We start from the raw sequence: 20,803 nt of genomic DNA, 5'->3' as shown, positions 1-20,803 counted from the left end.
GTACTTCTTTTTGCTTATTGGAATTCTTTTAATTTCAAATGAATCTGTATTGCTTTTATCACTAGAAAGTATAATTTGCTTTGTTTTAGTCTATTTAGTTGTTTCTTTTTAATCTTTTTTCACATTATTAAAATACACAGCTTATGGAAGGTTGCTTAAATGGCATCTAAACTCTTGTCCTAATTATACAGAATTTGATCGATTGTGTTAAAATTAAAGCAGATTTCTGACTTCTGGGCTGTGAAAATAAGAATGAGAGGCAAAAAAACCCAGCAACTTTCACGAGTGTTAAGAAAACTAAAACAAAAGCGTATTGACTTCACATACCATCAAAGTTGCAACATCACCCTCCCTAGCCTGTGCCTTGTAAGGGTTTTAGTCTGGAAGAGGTCCTAAAGCCTTAAATACTCTCTAAACGTGCAACAATGAAATACATCATGACTTATGTATCACAGGTTTCCATGAGCAAACACTCCATGTTTCCCAAGCTGCACCTATCAGCACTGATAAACCCCAAGTTCTTTCTATAGAGATGCACTGCTATTAGGAAAGATACATAAGCCATTGTCTCTTTCTTTCAGGAAATCTGCCATAAAGATAGGGGATTATTTCATATACTATATATATTCTTCAGGTTTCCATATTTTCAAATGATTAGTTTTCTGCCAAATAATTTTACATGCCTTCTCCCCTCCAATTCTTACGACTTTTGAGGTAGGAACCACTCCCATTCAACAGGTAAAAAGACTGAGGCACACAAAGATTAATTTGCACGAAGCAGCGAAGTGGGAGGGCTAGGTCAGGAATGCAGTTCTACAAGTCTGCAGATGCAGTGCTTTTATAACCATTACATGACATTACACCCCCTCTACTCCCCTCCCCCACCAAAGAAACCCAACAAAGTAAGGGCTACAGGCAGTAGGTATAGTGATGAAGAGGAAACCAATACTACCTAGAGCCAGGAGAAGCAGAGAAGTCTCCATGAAGTCAGCAGGACTTGGCTGGAGTCTTGAAAGGCAGAAATGCAGTATCAGGAGAGAGAAGGAGGTCCAGGAGAAAGCACTCTTCCCTCCTGACTACAAATATGGTTTGGATGTCCCTGAGTCCTCTTGTATGAAAGACTGGGATGGACTGGCCAACCCACAAGAAGGAACCTGACAATATTTTATGATTAGAATGAAATCGTAGCAATTTAAAGTAAGGAAAGCGGTCTTTCTTTCTTATCATTACTGGCACTCTCCTCTCCCACCGTTCAGCAACAATTGTGAAAAGGGATAAGGAAAAAAAAAAAAATCTGTCCCTAAATAAAACCTAAGAGGACAATTAACTACTTTAAAAAAAATTCACAGTACTCACTGAAGAGGAAAATGTCTCTGGGTTAAGAAACTGGGCCAAACTTGCAGAAATAATTGTGTCACGGGTGTGGAATTAAATTTCAATTTATAAGTGGGAAAAAAAAAGCCATTAAGAGAAATAGATGACAAGGGAATAAAATGAACCAGATGAATTCATGAAGGAAGTGAATCAGTAAGTCTTCTGCTCGAACAGTCTCCTCATGTTTGGCGTTAAAGCATTTACCTATAGGTTTTTCTCCTCACAAAAAAGCCAAAAAGAAAAACAAGGAAAGAAAACAATTTCTTTTGACCTTGGTTTTTCCCAAATTATAATCACATATATGTAAAGAGGTATTGCTTGTGAAATGCTTAATAACAATTTACCCATAAGAAGGGGAGGGGGGGTGACCTTTTCACTTTAGTTCCTCTTTATCCTTAAGGATCTAGAAGAACTCAATCTCTTTCTTCAGCCATCTGGCTGTCTCCAATTCTGCTCATCCTATTTTCTCTTAAACCTCCTCTAATCAGGCTTCCACCCCACCACTCCAATGAAATGACTCTCACCATCGTGACCTGTAACTTACATGTTACTAAATCCAGGACTCAACAATCAATCCTCTCTTGTCAGATCAGTTGCAACGGGTAACATTTGATCACACTATCCTCTCCCCGTCTCCTTCCCGTAGTTTCTAGGACACCACATTCTCTTGGTCTTCTTACCTCCCTGGTTGTTCCTTCTCAGGGTCCTTTTCCTGACCTCTTAATGTTATAGGGTGTCCCAAGGTTCAGTTCTTATTCTTCTGTTCTTTATCCACATTCACATGACCCTTGGTGATCTCAGGTATTCTCTTTAAGTTATCATCACAGGAAGATGGCTCCCAATGATGTAATTCCAGCCCAGCCTTCTTTCCTGAACTCTAGATTCAGAAATCTAAGTGCTTACTTGACATCTCCGTCTGAATGTCTAATAAGGTTCGTTTACTTAACATATCCAAACTGAGCTCCTAATACCTCCCATCCTCAACCCACCCCACCCCCCAGCCAAACAACAGCAGCAAAACAAACACACACAAAACAAAAAATCCTACCTTACTCACAGGTTTCCACATCTCAGTTGATGGGAACTCTATCCTTTCAGTTTCTCTCTCCTTCTCCCCTCTGCCCCAGCCCCGCCTTATGCCCACCTTAAATCTGTCAGCAAAATCTACTGGCTCTACCTTCAAAATATATCTAGAATTTAACCACTTCTCCACGCCTCCACTGTTACCACCCTCGTTCAAGCCACCATTGTCTCTCACCTGGATTGTTGGAAAGCCTCCTAATTGGTCCCGCTGCTTCCTCATAGTCAAGACAGCAAGGGTGTTTCCTTTAAAACCTAAGATAGGTCATGCCACTTCTACGTTCAAACCCCTGCACTGGCTCTCCATCTCTCATAGTCAAAGTCAGTGTCCTTTAATGGCACACGAGACCTTATGCCACCTGTATTAGCAGCAGTTCCCACCCCTGCCCACCTCTCTAAGCCCCTCCAACTATCCTTCCCTTCAATAACTCTGCTCCAGCCACCTTGATTTCCTTGCCATTTCTCACGGTATATATGATGTAATTTACTTATTTATTATGTTTATTGCCAACCCGTCCCTCCACCTCCACCCTGTTAGGATGTAAGCAGAATGTGTGCTCTACAAGGACGGGAGTTTGTTTTGTACACTGACATAGCCTAAGAGACTAGCCAATGTGAGGCAGGCGCTCAAATCAAAATTATTTAACAAATGAATTTCCAGTCTGTTAGCAAACTATAAAGAGCCCAGCCATGTGACTAGACTTGGTCCACTAAAAATCTTACTACATTCCTTTCTCTTAAATTAAAACAGTCTGTGCCACTTGTTCACCCACTTACCCATCCATTAATCATCCACTCAATATAAATTCGAGTAACTATAATGTTCTATGCACAGGCATTAGGAACAGAAGTAAAAGACATAGCCTTTGTTTTTACATAGGTTAAAGAAACAAGAAACCACCCAAACACGCATCGGCCTGTTAACTGCCTTTATAGAAGGAAGTCCTGGGTATAACAAGACCCCACAAGAAAGCTGTCTAACTCACCAGGGCTGGAGAGGCAGAGGCCATTAGGAAAAGCTCTCCAGAAGCTATGCTCCCTCCGGCTAAGTTTTTAAGGGGTTAGTTAAGGACAAAAGGTTGGTAGGGAGTGCAGAGGAAGAAGGGAGGAAGTGCTGTTCTCAGCAGAGGACACAGCTTGTCAAAGCACAGATAGTACATGGGAGCCTGAAGCTGGGGGAGCCCAGGCAGCTCCGTGTGGCTAGAGTCCCGGGGTTCAGGGGGTATGTGGAGATATGCAGCTTATCATACTGTGCAATTGGACTTAATCCTGAAGTTAAGGGGTAGCTATTAAAGTTGAATTTCAGGTTTGCATTTTAGAAATACTGGTAGCAAGCAGTGTGGTAAAATGGGGCCTTGAGAAAGACCATATATAGATAGGTGTAGAATTTTAACTGAGTTAGAAACCTAGTATAAATTGGTAAGGTAAAGAGCTCCAAGAACTTTAATTCTTGACTCAAAGTAAACTTTGATAATAATGAAAGATAAGTATCATTATTATTTACCATTTTTTAGAAGACTTAAAAGACGAGGCCATTAAGGGAAAGATGGTCGAAGACATTCTTAAACACATACTGATTCAACCCCAAATCCCAAATGAAGTGGAACAAAGAAAAAGCATTCATGAAGAAAACCACCATCAATGTCACTCTCTTGTCAACAGGGGGCTCACAATGGTAGTCCGAGGGCTCACGTGCCAAAAGGAATACCCAATCCATGCATCATCTCCTCACTCCCATCCCTTCCTGAACACCTCGCATTTTTCTTTCCAAAAGACACCAACATTCAACAGCTACTTGTCACTCTGGAGTTCCAGTAACCCTCCGGGCATTGTAACAGTGAAATCATTCTTTGTCCTTAAAGTAAGAGGGAGGGATCGTCTGAATCACAGGAATGGTCACCTCAACCAATTTTATTTTGCGAGGGCACAAAAGATCTTTTTCAATTGTCTTCTTTCACAACCTGCCTTGCTAGCCAAGCCTTAGAGGTCAGTTTGTTTTGGAAGACCATTGTAGGCAATTGGAAAAGAACCAGAACTATCCCTGGCACTGATACAGAACTGAACTTTCACAGGTAAATAAAAGCTACACATTCTCTGCTTTCTAGCTTCAGTCACACTGCCTAAGAATTTGTTAATGAGTGATTTTCACACCTCCCAAGTGTTTATTCCAAAAGTTCAAAAAGGAGAAATAGAAATCAGGCACAAAGAAATGAGGTATGAGAACCAAATACCTATTTCTCTTTTAGGGCAGCACTTGGAATTTGGAAAGTTGATGCAAAATCAAGGCACAAAACACTTTCGCCAACAGTACCTGTGTGTGTGTGTGTGTGTGTGTGTGTGTGTGTGTGTGTGTAATTTACAAAGTCTAACCTACCTAAGAAGACCGAGGAGAGGAAAATGAGGGGAAATCTAAAATGGGAGTAAAGCTAAATAAGGCCCCAAGCACACAGAACAAAACTCATAAAGTAGATCAGGTGTGTGTATGTGCAGATGTGCATGTACATTTAGTTGTGCATGCACAGGACTGGAGTATTTGATGTTAGCTGCCTAACCTCTTATAAAACTGTTTTCACAAACAAGCTACATATAGAACCAAAAGTCACTTTTTGGCGGGGGGGAGGGGGGGGCGCGGTACAGATCTATGTACAAATTTTATTTGCATCCACTTACTATTTCTGTGAGCTTGGGTAAATCACTTAACTTCACTAAGGTTAACTTCCTTATTTTTATTTTTTAATTCAAGTACAGCTGATTTACAATGTGTTAGTTTCAGGTGTACAGCAGTGATTCAGTTATCTCTAACTATCTATCGAACCACATATCTATCTATCTACCTATCTATTCTTTTTCAGATTCATTTCCCTTATAGGTAGAATCAAAAGTCACTTTTGAGGTGATTTAAAAATATTTATTGAACTTCCAAAAATGATACTAACCTTTTGGAACAAATTGTGGCTTTCAATGGTGTGTTTCAAAATATCTAATGCAGGGACATTACACTGTGAAACTTGAAGTTTAAGCACCAATTCTAAAATGCATTCAAAGGCAAGTTTTCCTTTTTGGGTCCTTTTGCTGAACAGTGATTTTCTATGAAGTAAAGGTAAGAAGAATAATAGTTTCTCAAAGATTGCTCAAGTGTTCTGAATTTAAATCTCTAACCTCTGGGGAGAGCTTCTTCTAGAGAAAGAAGGCGAATTTGTTAATTAGGTAATAAAAGATTTTGAATCACTCTTTAAATCCTGCTGTTACTTTTCCTCTAAAAATGATACATTTTTACCTTATAGAGTTTGTTTGGGGCGGGGGGCGGTCAAATGGTTCTTGCTTTTGTTTCCCCAGGAGTGAAAATCTAAGGACAACCAAGGATACTGTATAACTCAAGTACAACAAAGCATATATAACATATACATATATATACATATTTTTTAAAAACAATAATTTAAAATTTGTAGTTTGGGGATTTATTTCGAATAGCAAATCAGTTTTAAAATATGTAAACCATGATATCCTTCTCTACAACTTTAATATTTTTTAACCTATTAGTAAAGAAAACAATCCTGATTGCTTCCTCTAATATGATAATAATGTCTAAAGCCATCATTTTAAGTAAATGTATCCTTTGATTCAAAACAAGTGGCAACCCTAGCAAGCTGGAAAATAGGCTTTATCTCAAAAAACAAAACTAAAAAAGTCTGTTCATAAGGAAAAGGCAAAAAAGACTTAAATTCAAATGGAAAAAAAAATAATAGAAAGTAACAGAGACTTGAGAAAATGTATTTGGTGTTCTCATCTGTTAAGTGGGAATAATCATTGCATTTACCTCACAGGGTTGTCATGAGGATTAAATAAACTCATTGCAATCAAAGCATGGAAAATAGTGTCTAGGCCCTTACTGAATACTCAATAAATATTAGTGCTAATTATTATTATTACTATTGGCAATGGCTCATGTTATTAGACCATCTCTTGTTTTTCTACTAGGGAAAGCAAACAGTCTTAAAGGGATCACAATCTTGTGAAAATCCTGGCTGCCGAGCAATGATAGCCTGATTTCACAGAGGAAGTACACTAAAGAAACTGCTCAAGGTTCCCCCAATCCAGAAGTAAGAAGAGGTCATTACTGAGGGAACAGTGTTTCTGATTTGTGAAGGGAAGGCTATCATCTAAAAAGGAGATAAGGCTTGTTCTGCATTTTCCAGAGAGTTGGACTTGAATTAAATGGTGTAAGTTCCAGAGCAAAATGTCTGCTCAGTGTAAGAAAGACTCCAACGTCAAAAACTCTCATCTTATAAAAGGACAGGGTGCCTAGAAGGGTAGAGTATACTGTTACTGAGTGTGAAAGTGGGAGTTTCATCAGTCCTTAGCAAGTCCACACTAGGTGACAATAATGACAGCCACCACCACCACAAGGACAGTAATGACAGTTGATACTAACTGCCCAGCACCGCTGTAAGGACTTTACCTAGAGTGACCCTTACCTCAGCCACCCAGCTCCACAGTCTGTGTTTTTAACCACTACCTCCCAGTTCGGAATCCTGAGCAAGGTACCTAATGTCTCTGTGCCTCCGTGATAAGTGAGGACACATAAAATGCGGATAATATGGCACTAATCTCAGAGGACACTGATGAAGATTAAATGAAACAATACATTTGTTTAGCAGCTAGAAGAGTGCCTGACATGTAGCAAGTACTTTATATATACTTTTTAATATAAAGGTCATATCAACTTTTAAGAAAACCTTTTTACTTGCATGGCAAGGTAGGGAAGGCATAAAGAACTGTCTTGGCTACAGTGAGCAATCTGACTCCAAAAAAATTTTTTTTTAATCAACTAAATGGAACTCAAGGCTTGCTGATTCAGGATTGAGTCTCTGAACACAATGAGACATGAAAAATATGGGCAAAACTGCTAAAGTGAGAGTTCTGCAGTGAGATCAGATTCTCTGTATACTTCGTCATGGATGACTGTAACATAAGACCTTGGACAAAAATGGCCTATTCCATGACCCGCTGCTGACTTCTCTTAGCATCTCCAAGATCTTGGCCAATCACTCAGCTCCACTTTCAGCAGAATACTTATTTGCTTCACACACTTGACTTCACCTAGTTCCCGCTTAACCAATTCCCAAACTTAGGTCAATCCAATCTACTTCTTTTGTACCGGACATCCAATTGCAACCCGTCATCCAATGTGGCCTAATAGAGCTCCTACTCACCCTTGTTACTCCTTTACAGATTGTCACAGAGGCAGCATTAAACCTTTACTTCATTCAAGCTTCCAAATCCACTGCTGCCCCACCCTCAATCATCCTACACTCCTTAAAACTTGGAAAATAGAAGCAATCAGATACAAATTCTTTTCACTTTTCATATACACCTTCCTCCAAACCCCTAAACTCCTGCAACACAAATCAGTTCAACATTTACTGCTATCTTTGCCTAGCCTTTTCACTCTCCTTCCTGTTGCAAAAGAAAAAAAAAAATTATAGACAACCTTTCCAGGACCAACTCTTTCTTCTATTCACTGATGCTACTCAGGAAGAATCAGTTACATCATCTTCTTCGGTTTGTTGTTTTGGCAACTATTCCCCCCGATCTCCCATTTCTCTCTTGGATCTTCAGACTTTTTCTACTCATCTAAAAACATGCCAATAAGAAAACAATTCTCAGTCCTGTTTCCCTCATAAGCCTTGACCCTTTCCCCCTTATATGCCAAATATCTAAGAGTGGTCTCTTGCTATACGTATGTAGCCGGCTGAACTGATAAATGTGAACCACTGGAAGGCAATCCCATACAGGTTATTCTTGATTACAATCAATCTTTTAAGTACGCTTAAAGGTTCCGACATCCAGCAGCTGCAGATTTGGTGACCATTAATTATATGTTCCATTTACACTGTGTTTTTGAGAAACATCATAAAGGAAAATATACAACAGAGGTTTGTTATACATGACAAACTGTACCTTAACTCAATGTTGATATGTGCTTTGGGGCTTCTAGCACAACGTTTATAGATTAGCAATACTAATACCTTAAAAAGGTTTTTTTGAGGCTAATTCTTACACGAGCTAAGCCTTTACATTCTATAAAGTAATGACTGAAGCCATAAGCAATAATATAATAATCTAAATTGTCTATATAAACTCTTAGAGCCTTATCTGATTTAAAACTTACCACCTATATAGGAAAATAAAATTATAGAAATAAAAGCTTCTCTATACCTTCAGGGAAAAGGATCTGGTAAAAGCCCATAAAACAGGAGAACAAGATGTACTGAACAAGAAGCAAGCAAGCCAGTGAGGGTGGAGCACAGAAAGCAAGGGGAGGGAGAGGCAAGGGTCAGACTGCACAGGGCCTCCTAGGGCAGAATTAATACATTTTGGTATACCATAAGAACAACAGGAAGCAAATGAAAAGCTTTAAGCTGGGAGATGGAAGGATCAGATCTGCAATTTTAAAAGGATTACTCTAGTTGCTGTATGGAGGATGAACGGGTAGCCAACCAGAATGAGTGTGAAGGGACAAGTGGGAATTAGGAGGCCTAAGAGGGAAATGATGGTAGGCTGGATCCAGGTGGCAGTACAGATGAAAGAAGATAGATTCTGGAAGATAAAATCAATAAGATTTGGTGAATGATTAGATATGAGGGAAAGAAAAGAGAGATGTCAGTGAGATGTTGGTTTCCTGAATTTATATACACATATACATGGAATGCAGAGTAACATCTTGTATAACATATAGCGAATTATTAACAGAAACGACCTATAGGTAGGGAAGATGAATTTTACATAGTAAAAGGCAGACTTTCATTTTTTTTTTTTACTATATAGATATCTGTATTGTTTAAATATTTTTATAAGCAGAAGGTATACATTATTTCATAGTTAAATTCAAATGCAATAAAAAGAAACCGCATTTTCCTGGGTAAAAAGGATAGAAATGGCATTTTAGGGAAAGGAACAATTTAATCAAAGGTACAAACACATGAAAGTACATGGCATATTTAGAGTATCAAGTGGTCTAGTGTTTACAGAGTAAGAAGGGAAGATGTGTAATTGGGACAGGATGAGCAGAGGATTAAACCTGTGTTAGAGTATAGCCAGCTCATGAAGGACCTTATCATATGTCAAGTTAAAGAAAGCATTCTCTAAACTATAGAAAATGGAGAAGCATATAAAGATTTTAAGCAGGAGGATGACAAACTCAAGTTTATATTTTAGAAAGATCACTTTAGAGGCAGTGTGAAGACTGGGCCAAAAGGGAAGGTAAGAAAATAGGCTGCGAGATCACTTACGCCGGAACTTAAGCTAAATCAGGGCAACAGAAATAGAGAAGGGGAGACACAAGATTCACTTCACAAGTAGACAGGACTTGGTGATTGAGCTGGATGTGACACACAGAGAAAAGGGCAAGTCAAAGATGCTTCCCATGGTTTTAAGAAATTACATAGGATGACATCAATTTAGGTAATACAAGAACAAGTTAAATGAAGAGATAATAAATTTTGTTTTGAAGGTGCTGAGGTTAAAGTACCTCTGGAAGCAGGTCAAAGTGCCCAACAGGAAGTTGGACATACACGTTTGAATTTGAGGAACAAGGTCAGAACTGGAGCACATTAACCCTTTTACCCAGAATAGAGAATTTTAAGCCTGTGGACACGATCTTACCCTCGATGTAATGCACTGAATTCTTAAGGCAACTGCCAAAAGGTGACCAGTTCCATTTATTCTCATAGTTGTAAAAATTCCACGTAATTGTTAAAGTCTCTGTAGGCAATAACTTAAAGTGAGGCGGAACATTTTGTCTTGGTTTCTTGGTCTCTCTTTTTTTCCCCTTCCCCTTTTGTTTGCCATTCTTTCTATCTACCTACTTATCTAGTTAAGGAAGATACAGGAAATATAAGGAAGTATAATATAAAAAAATTTGTTATTAAATATTTTCATACTTTGTCTTAATTGTAAAAGGCAAAGAAAAGAACATTTCACAATTCTACCTTTAACAAAACCTAAGTTAAATAATGATTTACCTAGGTGACTCTCCCCTGATTTCCTCTGGCAAGTCACTGCCCCTTAATTAAACGACATCCCCCAGGCAGTCAAGTCCAGCTGTAGCTTTAACCACAGAGGTTCCTGAAACAATTCCACGGTCCTTTTGTTGCTTACTGTCAGAAGTTTGAGTCACACTGTACCTTTGTCTAACCGATGATGCCCTAGTTTCTTGGGAGGTGGAGAGGAAGGACCTGTTGGCAAGGAAACAGCTGCTTCCTTCCTGAGCCAGGGAAAACCAAGAAGGTGACAGATGGGCAGAGCATAAAAGCAGCCAAAAGTTGCGCTGGTTCCTTGTTGGCAAGGATTTTCACTGAGGCACAATTGGGTATTTTAAAGCATATTAATGACTGAGAGAGTTTCATCTGCCTGGGTGCTCTGCTGAAGTTCAACAGGGCTTCCCACACATCTTCTACAATGGAAAAACTTTTAAATTTGCAGTGGTACAAAGAACCTGGCCTCAGCCTATGTACAGTGGTCTAAGACTGCAAGGCACTGTCCCATTTCACTTTAGGATTATGCCCAAAAGAATGCACTTTCTGGTTAAAAAAAAAAAAATTCTGTATAGTAGTTATATTTGTACAACTTATTAGAATTACTATTAAAATTTCATTAGAAAATGTTTTTTAAATATGTTTACTTTTATATATTTAATTTTAAAAGATTTGTTGCAAACTTTTATATTCTGCTCTTTTATCACCATCCCCCATCCACTTTTGTACCCAGAAACTTAAATATTCAAGGATTCCTGGGTAAAACAGACAATCACTGGATGGATAAAACTAACATTTTAAAAATACCTGTACATAGGTAAGTTATTGTTCTTCATCAATAGAAATTAGCAATCACTGAAAATAACATTAAAAACTAGTGTGGGCATGAAGTATGGAATTTTAAAACATCAGTTTACTATGCTGATTAATTCAACATTTATATTTGCATCAGAACTTAATAACCGCATAAATAAATAGAGCTCTCAGTTATTTTAAAAAATCAAGGGATAACATATGTATTTAGACATATTAGCAGCGTAAAGATGTATGCTTCAACACACTTATTGGGAAAACGTCTGAAAATATTACTACACTGAATTCATGGGCACCCGCAGGAATCTGACATAAAAGTTCTCTAGAATAACAACATTTCAGGAAATTCCAAAAAAGAAAAGGGTAAAATAGGAAATAGCCTCAAATTAATCGACAAAGTTCAGTGCTTGTTCCAACTTCATTTTTCTCTCCATTGCAAAAACAAAAACAAAACCGAGTCTCAGGATGGGTGGGTGAATCACTTAGATGAAAGTTCATCTACTGGAATAAATGGAGAGGCCGCTTGGGCAGGTGACACAGGAGAGTCGGTGGTAGTGCTGACTTTCGCTGGTGAATTACAAGAAGATCCGGCACTGCTGCTGTTTCCATCAAGGGTATCGGAAGATACACACACACCAGGATCTGACAGCTGTGCAACATCAGAAGAAAGCATGTTGGTGATGCCCTGGAAAAATCTCTTTGGCTGGTATTCAGTTTCCATTTCACATTTTCTTTTCAATGGTCCAAGAACACTTGGTCTAATGCAATTAATTGGACTCTGGCTTCTCCGGGTAGTAAATCGGGTCGTTGGGCTGGGAATAGGGCTTGGAGGCAATCCATTGCTACTCACAAAACTTTGCAAGGATGGTGAAAAACACTGCTTCCCAATTCCCCGGGTGGGTGACGGTGCTGGCGACACCGGAATGAAATCGATGCGTTTCGGGGAGGCGGATTTCTCCACGTCGTTGTCACTCAGGCTGAAACTTTCCTCCCAGGAGTGGCTTATCTGCATTGCGTTCTGCACCTCGCGCTCGTGGACGGTCTCTCGATTGATCAAGTCCATGCCCTCCTCCTGTTTGATCTGGTGCAAGCGGCTGCTGTGCATGCGGACGGGGGAGGCCGGTAGTAGCAGGCCGTGGCGGTTCGGGAACGTTGTGCTGTTTCGCCTGGCGCTCGGCGCCTCGGCCTGGAACACCGGCGAAGTGTCACTGAGGCCGTGGATCAGGGGGGCGCTGTTAGACCTCCTGAGGCCCCCGCTGCCACCGCCGCTGCCGCTGCCGCCGCCCTCCGCCGGGCTCCCAACCGTGCCTGGAGGCAGCTCCAGGTCCAGCTCCATCTTCTCCTGAGCCATGTCGCGGGCAGGGAGGCGGGGGCGGTGCTCAAAGACCTAGGATTCCCATTCCCCGCAGTCCAGGGCCGCTGCCGCCGCCACCGCCACCGAGAATCTGTCAGCGGGCTCGTCCCTCTGCGCATGCGTGCCCCTTGGCGCAGGCGCCCTGCACTGTCTCTCTTCGCGGCGCCCGCTTAACGCAGAATAGCTGCGTCGCAGCCCTAGGGGGAGGGGGGAGGAGTGGTTGGGCCGCCAGTCAGTACGTTCCTTCCGCTGACATCTGTGAGCGCAGACCTGCTTTAACGCATATTAATAAGGTTACCACCATATTCAGGAGTATATATTTATAAAATTAGAGCTCTGAAAGAGAGGTCCTTGGCGATGTGGGGCTGTATGATTACGAGTGGAGTTCGTCCTAACCAGAGAGGCCTTCCCTGAGCAAGGGACCATCTCCTGAGATCCCAAGAAGCAGGCCAAAAGGATGGGGTGTAGAACTGCCTGGGAAGCGGGAAGCGAGGGCTGCCAGCTGGGTGGCTGGCGGGAACCAGGAAGGGAGGGAGGGAGTGTGGCCTGGAGTGGAGAGTAAGCTGGCGGGACGTGAGGTGGTGGACCTTTATCCTGAGAACAGTGAAAACTCGGAAGGTTTTCCAGCCATTAGTATAATGGCGACTGAAAAGGTCCATGGCTGCAGTCCGGGGAATAACGTTACTGGGAGATTAGAACCTACAGAAAAAGACCAGAGAGGAGGCAATCCTCGGGGCCAGAGATGGTGGTAATTTGCAGTAAGGTGGTACTGTAGGAGAGCAGTTGGAGAGAATGGGAAAATCTGGGAACTCGGTCAAAGAGGCAAAAAAACCAACCTGTATTACTATTGTTTTATTTAGAATCATATTTCCAGCACAGGCATATGTGCTCAATCATGTTCATTTAGGATGAGGAATTTAATGAGGGGGAAACCAATAGGTCCTCGAACTTTAAAAATAAAAACACAATACTTGGCTCATGTAAGTAACATAAACTTTCATATCATTAAAAATCGGTTTATATTTATTCTTTAGTGTCTTCAGTCAGATTTTTTCGCACATAACCAACTGTGTGCCAGGCAATGTGGTAGGAATTAGGCCCTAATATGGAGACATTTAATTTCTATTTGGGGGAGAAGAGATAAATATATGGGCTATTTTTCAGATAGTGGTAAGCCTTAGGAAAAAATAAAATAGGGTGGTGTGATAGAGCACTACTGGTAGAAGGGAGGGGGCAATTAGATAGAGCTGGGATCTAAATGACGAGAACCAAGTCCTGCGGACATCTGGGGGATGAATATTCCAACCATAGAGACTAGCAGGTGCAAAGGCCCAAGGCAAACGTAAGTGTGGTGAGCTGGCAAGAAAAGAAAAAAGGGCCGTGCCGCTGAAGCATAAGGGGGGGAGTGGTATGAGGGGGTAAAAGAGTTTGGCTTTTATTCTAAGTATGATGAAAAGCCACTGGGGAATTTTAAGCAGGAGAGTGATATTATCTGGTTTATGTTTTAGATATCACTTTGGCTCTGTGGAAAACAGGCTGAAAGAGGGCAGGAGTGGAGACAAAGATGGATTAGGAACCATGGCAACAGTACAGACAAGAGATTACTGGACTAGGGTTGTATCAATGGCGATGGGGGAGAAGTAGATGGATTCAGGATACGTTTTGGAAGTAGAACCTACAGGATGGGCAGATGATTAGATTTAGATGGTGAAAGAAATAGATAATTCAAAGGCAACTCACAGGAGTTTTACTTAAACTGGGTAGATGGCAGTATCATTTACTGAGATAGGGAAAGAGTGTATTTAGAGGAGTAGAAATTAAGAGTTCTGTTTTGCTTGATTTGAGTTGGAAGTGTCTATTAGATATCCATGTGCCTAGGTGAACTGAAAGAGAGCTTAGTGATTTTTGTTTGGCCTACTTTTTGCAGTTGAAGAAAGTAAGATCCAGAGAGGCCGGCACAGTCAGCATCACATAGCTTGTTTAGTAGTGGGAACCAGTACTAGAATCCAGTATGAGAATCCTAATCCATGCCCTCTCCACTGTCTCTCAAACAGCTTTTAATTTGAAGTCCCCATAGAATACAGATCCTGGTAATGAAATAATGTTGATTATTCATACCTCTAATTATAGAAACTGATTTAAATTTTCCAAGTGCCACACACTGTTCAAGGTGCATCATATGTAGAATCTCATTTAATCCTCACACTAACCCTAGGAAGTAAGTAGCATTGTTCCAGTTTGCAGGGGAAACTGAGATGCAGGGATTCAGTAATGTGCCCAGGATGACAGGAAGCGGTGGGACCTCGCCCTTCGGGCTCCAGAGCGTGGGCACGATGGTGCCTCCTCCACGTGCAGTAACATTTCAGACTAGGACAAACCACTTCCAGATTGTTTACACCTTCGTGAGTGCAATGGTATTTGAGACAGAATTTGAAGGACAGGTAGGATTTTAATAGATGATATTTTATATAGAATTGGAAGCATGAGTATAAGATAGCAAATTTGCTAATACATAAAGTACATGGAGACGAATAGGTAATGGGAAAAAGTTGGAAATTAAAGTTGGAGTCAGAGAATTGGAGCTCTGAATGCCAAACAAAAGTGCCTGTATTTAACGTGTGGGGCAATAGGAAGCCGTTGACAAGAGGAATGACATAATGAGAGTTATGCTTTAGGGCCTGCCAGGTGGATGGATCTTAGACAGAGGGAAGTGGAAGAAGGAAGGTGGAAAGAACCAACATTTTCTAATTGCCCAATGCTGCCAGGCCCTTTAAACACTATAGTTCCACTTAATTCTCATTGTAATCCTATAAAGCAGATACTGTTATGCTCATCTTATAAAGGGACAAGTGAGGTTCAAAAATTGCAAAAGGCCCTATAGCTACATGGAAGAACAAAGATCTGAACCAATATGAATCAAGACCTCACTTCAAAACCTATATTCTTTTTGCTGCTTTCCCCATGAAACAACGGACAAAGGATTAATCCCCAAAATATACAAACAGCTCATGGAGCTCAAATTCAAAAAAACAAACAATTCAATTAAAAAATGGGCGGAAGACCTAAATGGACATTTCACCGAAGAAGACATACATATGGCCAAGAGATGAAAGATGAAAAGATGCTCAACATCACTAATTATTAGAGAAATGCAAATCAAAACTACAATGAGGTATCACCTCACACCGGTCAGAATGCCCATTATCAAGAAATCTAGAGCCTATAAATGCTGGAAAGGATGGGATGAAAAAGGAACCCTCCTGCACTGTTGGTGGGAATGTAAATTGATACAGCCACTATGGAGAACAGTATGGAGGTTCCTTCAAAAACTAAAAATAGGGCTTCCCTGGTGGCGCAGTGGTTGAGAGTCCGCCCGCCGATGCAGGGGACACGGGTTCGTGCCCCGGTCCGGGAAGATCCCACGTGCCGTGGAGCGGCTGGGCCCGTGAGCCATGGCCAATGAACCTGCGCGTCCGGAGCCTGTGCTCTGCAACGGGAGAGGCCACAACAGTGAGAGGCCCGCGTACTGCAAAAAACAAAACAAAACAAAAAAAAACTAAAAATAGAACTACCATATGATCCAGGAATTCCACTACCGGGCATATACCCTGAGAAAACCGTAATTCAAAAAGAGTCACGTACCACAATGTTCACTGCAGCACTATTTACAATTGCCAGGACATGGAACCAACCTAAATGTCCATTGACAGTTGAGTGGATAAAGAAGATGTGGCACATATACACAATGGAATATTACTCAGCCCTAAAAAGAAACGAAATTGAGTTATCTGTAGTGAGGTGGAGGGACCTAGAGTCTGTCATACAGAGTGAAGTAAGTCAGAAAGGGAAAAACAAATACCGTATGCTAACACATATATATGGCATCTAAAAAAAAGAAAAAATGGTACTGATGAACCTAGGGGCAGGAATAAAGATGTAGACATAGCGGACGGACTTGAGGACACGGGGGTGAGGGTGGGGAGGAGGAATCTGGGGCAAAGTGAGAGAGTAGCATCAACATATACACACTACCGAATATAAAATAGCTAGCTAGTGGGAAGCAGCAGTATAGCAGAGGGAGATGAGCTCGGTGCTTTGCAATGACCTAGAGAGGTGGGATGGGGAGGGTAGGAGGGAGGCTCAGCAGGGAGGGGATGTGGGGATGTTTGTGTGCATGAGGCTGATTCACTTTGTTGTACGACAGAGACTAACACAGTATTGGAAGCAATTATACTCCAGTAAAGATCTATTAAAAAAAATAAAGATGGAGAATTTGATGGCTAACTCTGAGATGAAAAGAGGGTCTAAACTAAAGTTGGGAATGGCAGAAAAAGGAGATGGATGTGGAGACCGGAAGGTAACAACCCAGAACCTGACTGCGTGGCTGTACGGAGGATAAACAGAGAGGAGTCACAAACAACTTAAGTTCAAGCATGAGCAGCTGAAAGAATGGTACAACAGTACTGAATAAAAACAGGAGAGAGAGGAAGAGCTTCCGGAAGAAAATCAATATTAGATGAATAGGAAAAAAGTATTAACTACAGAGCTTACTTTATAATATCCATAGCATATTGCTAATTTGCATATTACTAAATTATTTCTATCAATAGTGTGCCTCAAATGTGCCAACATTGTTCGTCCATGTCTGGATAAACACAATAATTATCTTTACTAATAAAGCACAGAGATGGTGATAACTACAAAATCAAACATACACCTATTAGAGATCTTCACTTGTTTCCCTGTTTCTACCCTTGTCTCTACAGTCAGTTCTCCACCCTATGTTCAAGGTCATCCTTAAAAATAAGACCTGAAGAGTCACTTCCCTATTCAAAACTCTTTGGTGGATTCCCACTCGGGGGGGGGGGGTGGGGGTGGGGGGGGGCGGGGAAGCCGAGGTCATTACAATGACCTATAGAGCTCTATCTGGGTCCCTGCCATCCCTCTGCCTACCCACCCAGTCACTGCCTTCCTCCAACTGCAGAGGCCTCCTTGCTATGCTTCGGCATGCTCCCCCACCACCCAGCTTACTCTTCTTCCAGTGGACATCAAATTGTTCCATCCCTTCAGCTCTCTGCGCGAATGACCTTTCCTTGTAAAAAGCAACAACAGTTCCCAATACCAAGTCTACACTCCCGTCCCCCTCACTCTGTTTTCATTTTCCTCCAGAGCACCACATGACAATATGTATACACTGTTTTCTTGCCTCATCCTCAAGAAGGCAAACTCCATGAGGGCAAGGCCTTTGCTCTGTTCCTTGCCATAGGCCTAGTATCTAGAACAGGGCCTGGCGCATAGCACTCAGTAAGCAGTTGTTGAGTCACAGTGCAAGTGAATGATGAATGAATGAATGGACTAATGTAGCTCTGTCCAAAAGGGAAGAGAACTCTGGTATTTGAAAGTCCAGAAAAGCCTAATAGGCTTTTCTAGACTGATTCTAAGTGCTCCTTACTTTGACAATTCCTTTTCTCGTATCAAGAATATCATTATTAGTTACAGGGCCCTCCAGCCCATGCAGGTAGGCTACCCGAACAAACCATTATGTGAACCAAGACGTTGAAGTCCTAAGTTTCCATTCTTTTTAAACCATCTGCTTATACACACTTGACAGAGTTAAAATGCTCAGGGCTGAGGATTCTAAGCAGTATTTAATATATTGAGTTACTGCTTCGTCTCAAAGGTATAAAAGATAAATGAAAGAAAAGAGCAACCATAAGATGCAATTCAGCCTGTTGCAAAAATAATACCAGAGGCAGGTCTAGATCTTCCCTAAGTCAATTCACCCTTCTGGTTTCACTCCGGGTATGAATTAAATACCACACTTAGGAGTAAGTCATAAAATCAAGCATCTACTCATTAAACTTTATTGTGATTAATATTTTATTTTTTCAAACTAACAGGTAGTTTCCTTTTAATTCCTAGGAGCAATTTTTTTTTAACTCAACATTTTATTTTTGAGATTCAACATAATGTTGCTGTATAGTATTCTACCCTTTAAATGTACCACAATTTATTTATCCATTCAAACAGTAGTGGAAGTTTGCACCGTTTACAGTTGGGGGCTACAGCAAATAGGAGTTCTATAAACATCTAGGAGCAATTTTTGACTATTAAACCCCCAAGCATATAAAAAGGCAGATATCCACCTCTGAATCCATACTGAATGAATGTGAAATATAAAAATATGTGTACATGTATAATCTGAGATGAGCTGGAAAATGTCTCCATATCCCACATTAATTAATATCACCTATCTAGAATAAAAATATTGCAGAGGAAAAGTATACTTTCAAAGCATAGGAGCTCAGGAGTGTTAACTGGTACAACAACTTAGGGAAAATGTTTGGCAGTGCATCATACTACCTACTAAAAGAAAATATATGCATGTTCTATGATTAAGAAATTCCACTTTGGGGTATATATCCAAGAGAAATGAGTACTTATGTCTACTGAAAGCCATGTACAAGAATGTTCCTTGCATTATTATCCATAATAGCCCCAAACTGGAAACAACCCAAATGTCCATGAACAGAACAGTCAAAAGGGTGAACACATTATACAATGGAATTCTTTACTCAACAAGATGGATGAGTTACAGTACAATGTTGAATGAAAGAAATCAAACACCTAAGAGTGCATACTCTTTGACTACCTCGTTATGTGGTTCGAGAACAGCCAAAAGCAATCGATGGAGGTAGCAGCCAAAACAGTGGTTACCCTTGGGACTACTAACTGGGAGGGACACAAGGAAATGTTCCATATCCTGTTCTGGGTGCTGTTGACACAGGCATCAACATATGTAAAAAATTATTAAAGAAGTACTTAACATGTATATTGCATATCAAGTTTGTCCTCAAAATGTTATCGATACAGAGAAAAACAGAATGGGAACTTGGAATGTAAATGGAGGACAAAACAATAAGAATGTACTTTAGTTGGGATGAAGATATTTTGTTCAAACGCTAACCACGAGTCTAACTCTAAACTCGAACGCTGAGCTTCCAAATCTCTCCGACACACATTATCAGGGGAAGAATAGCTAGTTGGCCTTGACAGGACAAAGCAAGCAGACAGAAACACACACATACGCCCTTCAAGCTGCCTTTCACGGGGGCCCTAAACACCAATAGACTCCAGGAGCCTCACACAAACACTGGACACTTGTCTGAGGCCAGTTACAGATCACCAACAGAACGATCCGTTCTCCTTGGCCCTCTTCCCAAAGAGCCCTCAAAGTTACTTATTTCTATGAAGGCATGAAAGAGGAAATGAAGCCCATTTCATAGCCTTTGACTTTCTCAACTGCAATCCGTGTGTTCTGTTCAAGTCGGCTCTGCAGTATCCTCCGAGCATAATTCATGAAATGAAACAGAGTTAAAGTAACGCCAGAGGAGCTCAGCGGGGCCTGTTGTTACATATGGAAGGAATGAGAATTGTGTTTGAGGACACGACTTTGGCCGCAGGGGACTTACTTTGTTATCATAATGAAAGAAAAATAGTAGATGATCTCAGAAACGGTTATCAACCATTTACTGTACACTTACTGAGAGCCAGTAAGTACAGAGACTCTTCCTAGCATCTACCCTCGAGGTTGCTTAATCTAATCCTTAAAACTTTAAAGCAGCAGCAAGGATTAGAAGATCAAAGCACAAAGCTTACTAAGGGGCTTTTGACCCGCTCATCTTTCATCTTCGGTAACTGCTAAAAGCCATCACGCCACTTGCATGGAGCTACAGTCTTTAGAGGGAAGAAGTAAAAAGGCAGAAAGGGGGCCTCAAAGGCCTGATAGAGGAGCCTTAAACAGCCTAGGTCCTCACCAAAGTTCAAGCAAACAAATATATGTGAATTGTAGTTATGTTGTTCAATTTTTTTTCAAGGGAGAATATCAGGGAAGGTATTAAAAATAGCCATCCAGCCCCCACTCTCTACTTTAAGTCCTTGGACTAAAGTAGAACAATGAGTTGGTATCATTTTTTGATCCTCGCCAATTTTATACATTTTAGGCAGTACCCATTTTTTAGTGCCTTCTCTTTGGCATTAAACTTCTCCTAGGCCATAAACCAAGGTTATGATTGTTGTCCTTTACTGTTTTCATGTTTCTCTCTACCTGTCTGCTATCTTTCCCTTAAAAGATTAACCCATCTGG

The 20,803-nt window shown here is 40.8% G+C and overlaps 2 protein-coding genes across 2 annotated transcripts in view; both read right to left on the bottom strand.

The window, feature by feature from the left end:
• PIP5K1B (phosphatidylinositol-4-phosphate 5-kinase type 1 beta) overlaps positions 1–20,803 on the bottom strand; it is a 329,448-nt gene that overhangs the window by 245,298 nt on the left and 63,347 nt on the right. The gene's annotated exons all lie outside the window — the stretch shown is intronic.
• On the bottom strand, positions 11,061–12,773 carry PABIR1 (PP2A Aalpha (PPP2R1A) and B55A (PPP2R2A) interacting phosphatase regulator 1). The gene has a single exon (XM_065879093.1). The coding sequence runs from the start codon at positions 12,652–12,654 to the stop codon at positions 11,782–11,784; it is 873 nt and encodes a 290-aa protein (XP_065735165.1). The 5' UTR covers positions 12,655–12,773; the 3' UTR covers positions 11,061–11,781.

Source organism: Phocoena phocoena, chromosome 6, assembly GCF_963924675.1.
Source record: "Phocoena phocoena chromosome 6, mPhoPho1.1, whole genome shotgun sequence".
Taxonomy (NCBI): domain Eukaryota; kingdom Metazoa; phylum Chordata; class Mammalia; order Artiodactyla; family Phocoenidae; genus Phocoena; species Phocoena phocoena.
Note: the sequence above shows the minus strand (reverse complement) of the source record. Positions and strands in the feature narration are given on the sequence as shown.

Coding starts and splice junctions, on each gene's coding strand:
- PABIR1 (XM_065879093.1), bottom strand. CDS start 12,654: ATGGCTCAGGAGAAGATGGAGCTGGACCTGGAGCTGCCTCCAGGCACG.